At 37.9% G+C, this 11,453-nt stretch overlaps 1 protein-coding gene and 1 pseudogene across 1 annotated transcript; one reads left to right on the forward strand and one right to left on the reverse strand.

The window, feature by feature from the left end:
- Nucleotides 1-2,386: 2,386 nt before the first annotated feature.
- LOC147277523 (uncharacterized) lies at nucleotides 2,387-3,095 on the reverse strand (annotated as a pseudogene).
- A 3,912-nt stretch (nucleotides 3,096-7,007) lies between these two features.
- On the forward strand, nucleotides 7,008-8,218 carry LOC147277524 (uncharacterized). Its single transcript, XM_086255400.1, has 2 exons — nucleotides 7,008-7,863; nucleotides 8,190-8,218. Exons 1-2 carry the CDS (start codon nucleotides 7,008-7,010, stop codon nucleotides 8,216-8,218), a joined length of 885 nt encoding a protein of 294 aa, XP_086111526.1.
- The last annotated feature ends 3,235 nt before the right edge of the window (nucleotides 8,219-11,453 follow it).

Raw genomic sequence — 11,453 nt, forward strand, 5'->3', positions numbered from 1 at the left:
TTGAGGTGTTATTGAAGTAATTATTAATTAGTGAAGCATTTTTTTAACAGTATTTGCCTTCAGCGCGCATTATATTCATCACATATCACATGAAATCTACCATATAATTTGGTTTTTTCAATGTTTTTTATCAATGTAGTAGATAATATGTTAAATAAACATATGGTAAAGTTTCATTCAAAATTTCCGTATTTTGATAGTAATTTCCGTCGTTTCCGTCGAATTTTTGTCGAAATTTTAAAATCTTCGAAATTTCCGTCGAAATTTCCATCGAAATTTCCATCGAAATTTCCATCGAAATTTCCTCGAAACCCGAAATTTTATTCCTTGCTTAGGAGATAGGAATCCAGCTTTGAGGCACCTACCATAACATAACATACAGGCCCCATATATAGTACCAACTTGGGATGACCTCACCCACATTGCTTTTGCCTTCCCCTACAACATAAAAAAGGTGCAGAGTAATGAGTCTAATGACACTGCACCTTATCACACAACTTGCCCAATTGGCCCCAACTTCGTAAAACCCCTTCTCTTGTTTAACCCAGTTGGCCCCAACCTTGCTTCCATTTAATTCACAGAAAGACTGGATTCAATAAAAGCCCCATGATGTGTGGACAAAAACACTTGAGGACAATCGCAAGGATTTCATATCTCCAATAAGAAAGAAGTGTCAGTTCAGGGCTTCAGGAGTCCAATCCAAATCAATCTCACAAAGACCACCGTCATCAGTCCATTGAATCTCACAAGAACCCACCTTAGCCACCTTCACATGCACACCCCAATTCAAACCCCAAAATACCCTAAACCCTAAACCAAACCCCAGAATACCCTAATGTCTTAATAAAATAAAATTAAAAAAAAACTTAAGTCAACATACCTTTTTTTTCACTGCCTCTATCATTCTCGAATCCGCCTCCTCTCTGCCTCTCTGGCTCTCTCACTCTCCGCCTCCTCTCTCACTCTCTGCCAGTCTGCCTCCTCTCTCACTCTCTGGCTCCTCTCTCAGTCTCTGCCTCCTTTGGCTCCTCTCTATGTCACGATCTCACTCTCTGCTTCTTCTCTCAGTCTCGATCCAAGTAAGTACTCGATCTTACTCTGTCACTCTTCTCTCACACTCTCACTCTCTCTGTGATTTCATGGCTATCTTCTCACCGATCTCTATGTGTCTCTGTTCTCTGCCAGTACTACCACCTTACAAAGCAGCACCGCTCGTCACCACCACCTCACAGAGCAGCATCGCTCATGACCACCACCTCCGCAGGTAAGAGTTAGGGTTTGAAACTTTGAATCAATTTAAGGGTTAGGGTTTTGGGTCAATATTGGGGATTAAATGGATTAATAATTAATTTAGGGTCTGGGGTTTCAAGTTTGAGTCAATTTAAGGGTTAGGGTTTGGGGTCAATATTGGGGATTAAATGGATTAGTAATTAATTTAGGGTTTGGGGTTTCAGGTTTGAGTCAATTTAAGGGTTAGGGTTTGGGTCAATATTCTGGATTAAATTGATTAATAATTAATTTAGGGTTTGGGGTCAATATTGGGGTTTGAATCAGTTTAGATTAGGGTTTTAGAATTGATGATTTATTAATCAATGTAGGATTCTTTGCAAAGTTGAAGAGCTTGTTGGTGGTGCTGCTGCTTAGCTTGCTTGTTGGTGTTGCTGCTTAGCCTGCTTGTTGGTGCTGCTGCCTGCTGCTTAGCCTGCTTGAGGTATGTCGTATTCCTTGTAATTTTGAATTTTTGATAATGATTGAATGATTATTGGTGCTGCATGCTGATTGTGTGATTCATTGTTGAACTAGCTTCTTAAATGTAAATGTAAATGTAAATGGAATTTGCAATATGTTTTCAGCTGGTGATTTCTACTTTTCTTTGTTTTCACTTATCATAATTGCTGTTGTCTAAATTTAATTGAGTTTATTACACTTTGTCAATTAGGAATTTAGGGCACATGGAGTCTAGCCAATCAAGCACTATGAATGCCTCTACTAACCTTAATTGCCTTATAATAATGTCACCTCTAAACAGACCAATACCACCTTCACCTTCAACCCAAACCCAAAATGAGAATGATGACCAAGTAGAGACTGAAACCAAATCTAAGAAGACCAAGTCTATAGTGTGGACACACTGCACCAAGTTTGAAAAAATGCATGAGCAGCGTAAGATGCAATACTTGCAAACAAGAATTTCCAGCCCATACTACTCACAATGTGGGTTCGGATCGGTAACCGAACCGAAACCCCTAAACCGAAGACCGAACCGAATAGTCCATTATCCCAAAGGCAAGAAGGCACCTTTAAAAACTTTAATGCCACAATTAATGTGAATTAACCGAAAAATAGCTATTATGCAAACCTTAAGAACTTTAATGCCACAATTGATCTATTTTCCCAAAGGCAAGAAGGCTGGAACCAAGAACTGCTTCTTTTCTAGATGACAGTCAAATTCCACATTATCCATTGTCCCATTGCTTAAACCCAAATCAGGTATCAGAGAGACGTTTCTTTCAGGAAATCCAAATACATCATAGCCAAGTATATGTTTCTAAGTTCTAGTATAAAGAGAAAGATAAAATGCAACCACCTCATGCAATCCACCAAGAGAAAAAGGTTAGAATAATACCTCTTGCAAAACTCTGTTACATATCGTGACCTGTTGTAAAGAATGAGCCACATCAACACACTACCAAAGTATCTGTCAAGATTAAGGAACTTACAAGTGCAATATTATAACAGCACAAAGGAAGGGAGAGAACTCCCTACTAAATTTGATCAAGGATAGTGGGAGATGGAGTTGAAATCTTGAATGTTAATCATAACATTACATCCTCAACGTACATTTATACCACTATTCATTAAGATCACAAGATTACAAAATCATGATAACCAAAAATACAAACTTTTTATGTAGCTTATATATGACAACATTGTAGAAACTTCAAAATAAGAGGCATAGACAAGTATCAAGCATTTTGGAGAAAAAGGGAAAAGCATAGGATACTGAAAAGATAACGCTCCCACCAATCCAACATATAGAGCCCAAAAGTGACATTGTAAAGATAGATCTTGCGTTGAACCCAATTCATGGCTCTACAACCTACAAACAACAAACATAAGGTTGGTATCAGGTTAACATGTCTCTCAACAAATACAAGTTAACAAACCCATGTATATATATGAGTAAATCAACAAGAAAAGAAACACTTCATGCAATTTCCAGCAATAAAAAAAATATAGTAGGAATGAGCTGAGTCGTTGACTGTATCAAAAGAAATTTGGAGGTAACAAATCCTTGTTTTATGTAATGATTTGCACATTATTTTTTTATTAACAAGCAACCTAATAGAAACAGATTAGTTATTTTATAAAGTCTCAACCTTTTTTCCCAAACCTTTCCTACCAACCAAACAGAGAGATAGAGAGAAACTAATTGCTCACCAATGCAAACTAAGGGACAGCGGGCCGTGGCTAGCTAGGCGGCGGGATCGGCGACAATGAACGGAGCGGAGCGACAATTAGAGAGAGAGGGGAGGTGGGCATGGAAGAAGACTTTTGATATGGGGCAAACGGTGTCGTTTATGATTAGCCCACCAGAAATCTAAACTTGGAAGTCTGGAACTGAGTAGGACAATTCCAGCAATAGCATCGTCCCCTTCGCTGACACGTTTTGGGTTTTACCCATATTATAACATGTTTAATTATAACATTTTGGTCCTTAATTAGCTCCCAATTATCTGATTTCCTCCAAATTAATGGTATTAAGAATAATGGTATTAATGGTAAAACCCAAAACGTGTCAGCGTAGGGGACGACGCTATTGCTGGAATTGTCCTACTCAGTTCCAGACTTCCAAGTTTAGATTTCTGGTGGGCTAATCATAAACGACACCGTTTGCCCCATATCAAAAGTCCTCTTCCATCCCCACCTCCCCTCTCTCTCTAACTGTCGCTCTGCTCCGTTCATTGTCGCCGACCCCGCCGCCGAGCTAGCCCCGGCCCGCCGTCCCTTAGTTTGCACTGGTGAGCAATTAGTTTCTCTCTATCTCTCTGTTTGGTTGGTGGGAAAGGTTTGGGAAAAAAGGTTGACACTTTATAAAATAACTGATTTGTTTCTATTAGGTTGGTTGTTAATAAAAAAATAATGTGCAAATCATTACATAAAACAAGGATTTGTTACCCCCAAATTTCCTTTGATACAGTCAACGACTCAGCTCATTCCTACTATATTTTTTTTATTGCTGGAAATTGCATGAAGTGTTTCTTTTCTTGTTGATTTACTCATATATATACATGGGTTTGTTAACTTGTATTTGTTGAGAGACATGTTAACCTGATACCAACCTTATGCTTGCTGTTTGTAGGTTGTAGAGCCATGAATTGGGTTCAACGCAAGATCTATCTTTACAATGTCACTTTTGGGCTCTATATGTTGGATTGGTGGAAGCGTTATCTTTTCAGTATCCTATGCTTTTCCCTTTTTCTCCAATATGCTTGATACTTGTCTATGCCTCTTATTTTGAAGTTTCTACAATGTTGTCATATATAAGCTACATAAAAAGTTTGTATTTTTGGTTATCATGATTTTGTAATCTTGTGATCTTAATGAATAGTGGTATAAATGTACGTTGAGGATGTAATGTTATGATTAACATTCAAGATTTCAACTTCATCTCCCACTATCCTTGATCAAATTTAGTAGGGAGTTCTCTCCCTTCCTCTGTGCTGTTATAATATTGCACTTGTAAGTTCCTTAATCTTGACAGATACTTTGGTCGTTGTGTTGATGTGGTTCATTCTTTACAACGGGTCACGATATGTAACAGAGTTTTGCAAGAGGTATTATTCTAACCTTTTTCTCTTCGTGGATTGCATGAGGTGGTTGCATTTTATCTTTCTCTTTATACTAGAACTTAGAAACATATACTTGGCTATGATGTATTTGGATTTCCTGAAAGAAACGTATCTCTGATACCTGATTTGGGTTTAAGCAATGGGACAATGGATAATGTGGAATTTGACTGTCATCTAGAAAAGAATCAATTCTTGGTTCCAGCATTCTTGCCTTTGGGAAAATAGATTAATTGTGGCATTAAAGTTCTTAAGGCTAGTTCGAATGTTGAATTTTGTTGGTATACCTCCTCTCTAATCTTCTTATCTTTTATTACATAACTGAAATTCCTTCTTCATTGAAGCCACTGGACTCTCTTCCATGATGGGTGGTTTGTAAAATGCTTGAATTAGGTGTTGCAGTTGTCCTTTTCTTTTCTTTAGAGGCTTCATGTGCTACAAACTCAAAGCACTTTGGATAAACTACATCCGAACGTGTTGGAGGGTTTACATCACTTCCCATCAAACAATTTCGATAGATTTTTGTGGTCTTTACTGACTGTTGTGGAATTGTGGTCTTCACATGATTTTTTCTATTTGGCCATTAGGAAACATATAAACAGAACTGTGGATGGTGAAATCACTTATGGCATTCCAAAAAGGGTACTAGCCTAATTTTTAGAGTTGCTTTTCGAGTTAGTAGAGATACCCAAGTATTTGTATAGGGCATCATACCATAAACCTTTAGGATCTCGATAGAAGAGATAGATTTTGGACTATAAAAAATAAAATATAAAACTACTCTCGGGAGAGCTATGCTTTGGTTTGCCATGTTCTTCCCACTGAAGCAATGCAAAATTTTCAGTATCTTCTTGCTGTATGTTCTTAGAAGCGCTCTAAAATCTGTAATTTAACTTTTTCTTCTACTATAATAATTTTAGGCATCTATGGTGAGGCCTAGAGGAAGCATCGACCTGGAAGGTCGTGATAGGATGGAGTGAGGATTTGTATGCAGTTAGCCAGCTGCAGAATGTATTACACTCAGTATTTAGATTTGACTTGTGAAAATGTTGACATTGTGAGAGCAATTGTGCATCTCCAACCCATTCTCAACACCATTTGCTCATGTTTTGGGCTTTTATTTCACTTGATAATGATGTATTAGACTGTATTAGTCATGCTCTATTCTCTTGATAACATTATTCTAACAGAGGATTTATGTGTTGTGGCTCGATTCGTTTTCCTCTTCCTATAAACTTATGGTTTTTCTTTCCTTTCCCTTTATTCTCTGTAGTTGGGCTGAGAGCTATTCTTAATCTGTGTATATCAAAAAAGAAAAAAAATGTGTTTTTTTTTTTCAGATCGGAGAAATATTAAGGCAAAATCATTGTGGCTATATATGAAACAAATATACAAGTAGGGTAACACGAGGCACATAGACACATAAATACATAAATGTGCTTTTAGCCGATAGACACATGCTGCTAGCTAGTGCTACTAGGCTAATGATGTTTGAAAACTAGTTATTGGAAGTTGGTCCAGTGGTTGTCCAGTGGTTATCAGGATTTCCTAAATATTAGGGTGGTTTACAGTACCACTGGACAATAAGGGGATAGGTCAACTACTCATCTATGTTCCTTCTGGGTATTACTTGTTCCGTAGGTGGTTAAGAGTCCGGGTCTCTTGTGATTAGTATATCTTTGTGTTGTCAACTCCTTAATTCAAGGAGCTGTTATTTGTCTTTCCTAAGCCACAAGTTGTGGCGTAAATCAAGGAGTTAATCTCCTTATATATTGCTATACATTTGTAATGAACTTATGATGGAAATATACAACCTTTGAAATTCAATATGGTATCAGAGCAGGAAAATTAACCTGCTTCTGCTTTACTGCTATCCAAGCACCTTCAATCTTCAAAATGGCCGAAGACAATCCGTTTGGATCAGAAGCTGAAAGTTCACCGGTGCCTTCCTCCATGAATGTGCATGAGGTGGATGTCAACCCAAATCAAAGATTAAGCTCAGTCTTGTTGAATGAGTTCAATTACTTGCCTTGGTCAAGAGCTGTGTCTCTGGCTCTAGGTGGAAGGTCCAAGTTGGGGTTCATAAATGGAAGCATCGAAGTGCCTGATGCTTCCTCACCAACCTATGAATCCTGGCTTAGCAAGGATCAGCTGGTTATGTCGTGGCTCCTGAATTCCATGGAACGTAAATTAGCTGAAATATTCAGTTACTCTGAATCCTCATACCAGCTATGGGAGGCGGTCAAGGAAATGTATGGCAGTCAGAACAATGCTGCACGGGTTTTTCAATTAAAGAAGGACATCTCCGATCTGCAACAAGATGGCAAGCCCTTTGTGCAACTCCTAGGGAGCATGAAAAGCATGTGGAATAAGTTGGAAATATATCGCCCTCATACAACTGACGCCGCTCTACTACAAAAGAGAGAGGAAGAAGACAAGATATTTCAACTCTTGTCCAGTCTCGATTCAACATATGAAGATCTACGATGCCACATACTCATGAACACTGAACTTCCTTCCTTCACCAGTGTATGTGCGACAATTCAACGCGAAGAAGTAAGGAGGAAAGTCATGAACATGGGTACGATGGCCAGTGTACCTGAGGCAAGGGTCTATCTAACCAACAAGAGGAAGTACAAAGGGAAGCACCCGAACTTGAAGTGTCAACACTGCAACAATACAGGCCATCTTAAAGACACATGCTGGATTTTACATCCAGAATTAAAGCCTAATTTCATGAAGGACAACAAGGGTTTACAGAGGATGAATCGTACTACACACCGTGCAAACCATGCGTCTGCCTCCACCTCTAATGGGTCTGATCCATTCAAGAACTTCACAGCGAATCCAGCTGAACTCATGAATGAGTTTATGTTGTATCTTCAAGGCAAGATAGGAGGGCCTGGAACTGACCGTGCAGACAGCTTAGAAGAAGGAAACTCGACAACATTGCTAGGCAAGTTTGCGGGTTTCTTGGCAGATACAAAACCCATACCCCAAGAGGACATGCAAGGTATCATGAAAGCCTTTAAAACTGCTCTTAAAATAAATATGTTGCATGATTTTTGGGTTGTAGATTCGGGTGCCACAGATCATATGACCAACCTTGTGTCAAAGTCTCATAAGTTTGAAAAATTAGCAAATCCTTCTCAAGTTTCAATTGCAAATGGTGAGAATGTAAAGGTTTTAGGAAAGGAAAAAATAAAATTAATGTCAGATGAAATTGAGTCAGTGGCCTTATATGTACCTTCCTTTCCCTTTCAACTTCTGTCTGTGGGAAAAATCACAAGTACCTTGAATTGCTTAGCCATATTTTCTCCTCACAATGTAATTTTTCAGGATTGTGCCACCAAGAAGACGATTGGTGAAGGGTTTTATTTAGATGGTCTCTATTACATATCAAAGAGCAATCCCAGAGGGTTTCAAGCCAAGTTCAACCCCATCCAAGATAATCAATTGTGGCATCAACGTTTAGCTCACCCTTCTCCACCCATTTTGTCAACTTTATTTCCAAACTTAGGGAAGGATGCAATTTCATGTGAAACTTGCCACTTGTCTAAGGCCACTAGATTACCTTTTAACTCTTCCTTGTCTAGGGCTAGCAAGTGTTTTGAACTAGTTAATTCAGATGTATGGGGACCAACTAGTGAATCTTTTGATGGTTATAAGTATTTTGTGATATTTGTTGATGATTTCTCTCGAGTCACATGGTTGTATCTTCTAAAGTCTAAGAATGAAGTTATGGAAGTATTTAAGGACTTCCATAACCTCGTTAAAAACCACTTCTCCTCTAAAATTCAAACCTTAAGGTCTGACAATGGCACCGAATACATGTCCCATATCATGAAACAATATTTGAGCACTCATGGCATCATGCATCAAACAAATTGTGTTGGCACACCTCAACAAAATGGCGTAGCCGAACGCAAAAACTGCGACTTACTTGAAAAAACTAGAGCTCTAATGCTACAAATGAATGCACCAAAGAAATTTTGGTCCCAAGGGGTTATGGCAGCTGCTTACATCATCAATAGATTACCTAGCCGAGTCTTGGCTCCCTTAGAGGTCATGAAAGGAAGTAAAATTGACCTCTCACACCTTAGAGTCTTTGGCTGCATCTGTTTTGTACACATTCAACCTCATCACCGAGATAAATTGGATCCTAGAGCTGTTAAATGTATTTTCCTTGGTTATTCATCTACACAAAAGGGATATAAGTGTTATAATCCCCAACTAAGAAGATTGATTATGTCCAAAGATGTTCGATTTCTTGAAACTAACCCTTTTTTCAGCAAGTCACGTGAAATCACAAGTCAAGGGGATGGCATCTTGGATGTGTTCCCATTACCAAAGATCGAACTCGAGGTTCCACAACAACAAGATCCCAGCCATGTCAACATTGATACATCTCTCAATGAAGGTAGCAATGAAGGGCCTCACCCTGATGGTACATTGCATGAAGATGGTGACAATCAAGATGATCCTCACAATATGGTACAAGATGTGCACGAGTGTGAGACCACTCCTCCTGTCCCACGACGCAATCCAATGCGTGTTAGGCAACCTCCCACAAGACTTCAAGACTTTGTCATCTACAAACCCACACATCCCATCTCCAATTGTGTGTCGTACAAGAGAGTGACACCAGCCCATGCCGCATTCCTCAGCACCATATCAAGTTACAGTGAGCCTCATAATTTCCATGAGGCCAACAGCCAAGAGGTGTGGAAGGAAGCCATGCAAGAAGAACTTAAAGCTCTAGATCAACACAACACGTGGAGCATCACCAAACTTCCAAAAGGCAAGAAAGCTGTGGGTTGCAAATGGATTTATAAGCTCAAATTCACAGATGGATCAATTGAGAGGCATAAAGCAAGATTGGTGGCTCGGGGATTCACTCAAACTTTCGAGGTGGATTACAAAGACACATTTGCACCGGTTGCCAAAATGAACACAGTGAGAGTCCTACTGTCCGTGGCTGTAAACAAGGGGTGGTCCATGAGAGAGAGAGAGAGAGAGAGAGAGAGAGAGAGTTGAGGTGAGATGGAGCTGGTGAGAAGAACCATGGCAACTCGGTGAAGTTAGAGGGATGTGTGTGTCTAAAGGGCTTTGACCTTCTCTGACTTAAGGCGCGATATGAATGTTTCATTAATTCATTAACGCGTGCCTCCAGTTTTTCCCAAATACGGACACCCGCAAATTCTTTATTTTTGTGTAATTTGTCAAACATAACGGTTTTTGTCTAATACTATTGTATTTAATAATTTAGAAAAATTCATAAGACCAAATATCATTGGATATTATACCTTCATATAATGATTTTTTAAAAACTGTTGTGTGGTAAATTAAGATAACGGAAAAAATACAAACCGTTATCTATTGACCATTGTCTATTTACATTATTGTAGTAGTGTGCTGTGTAGGATTCAAAAGATATTGTGGATGACAATTCTCAATCATCCACAGCAGTTTTGGTGTTTGGTAAAAAAATAAAAAAGTGTTTTGCCCCACAATTCTCAACTCCCTACAACAAAAATAGAAAGCGGATTTGTAGGTGCTTTGAAAGCTGCAGTGAATCACAGCAACAAAGAAAATTTTATTTTTCCCATAGTACCCTCATTGATTTTTGAAAATCACATCTTAAATTAAAAAAATAGGTCAATTGTTAATCATATTTAATATTGTGAACATTAATTATGATATTTTATTTGTACAATTAAAATTATAATACACCCAAAAAAATAATAAGCATATTTATTTAATAATGTTGTTCTTTGAAAAATTAATACTAATACAAATTTGTAGCCAAAAATTTAAAAAATATTTTATTTTTACCAAATAAATAAGTGAAAGACACATTCAGCATCATGTCCATTTTAGTCATCATAAACAGCCACAACAGTTTTACATTACAATTTACCAAACATCTTCATACTGCTTTTTGTACTCACAGTACTTTTGAAAATATAGTTTACTAAACACTCAACTGCTTTACTTCACATTTGACTTTACTTCACAACTGTTTTTTCTTACAGCAATCTCAAACTAAGCCTTAAGTATATATAATCCAATTCAGTTCAATACAAGAGTGTTTTACTTTTAGAATTTGTTGATGTTAAAGTTTAAAAAACTACTGAGGTGATAATAGGCCACTCTTTTTACCAAAAAAAAAAAAAAAAATATTGGGAAAAAAACTAAAAAACAAATATATATCGGTGGACTAGCACTTGAACCAATTGTGATATACAACAAGACTCTGCTTCCAGTAGCATTTGATCATAGTTTTCAAATTATGGTGGGCTACTTTTCTATAGCTTCACATTCATAGCTTGTTAGCCGTATATCAATTAGTTTAGTTTTAAAAGTGGGATGCCAAAATGTGTGGTACAAATATCTTATCCAAACTTCAAACTCTGTTCATATGCACAATATTGCTAAATAATTTATCAACATTTCTCTTCTAGATAGCTTTGATTACTCCTCATTTCCGCAGCCACACACATCTCTCTCTCTCTCTCTCTCTCTCTCTCTCTCTCTCTCTCTCTCTCTTCCGAATCATACATAAACGAATAGAATGTTGCTTCACTCAATCACTGCTAATAA

This window comes from Dryas octopetala, chromosome 8 (assembly GCF_963921425.1).
Source record: "Dryas octopetala chromosome 8, drDryOcto1.1, whole genome shotgun sequence".
NCBI classification, from domain to species: domain Eukaryota; kingdom Viridiplantae; phylum Streptophyta; class Magnoliopsida; order Rosales; family Rosaceae; genus Dryas; species Dryas octopetala.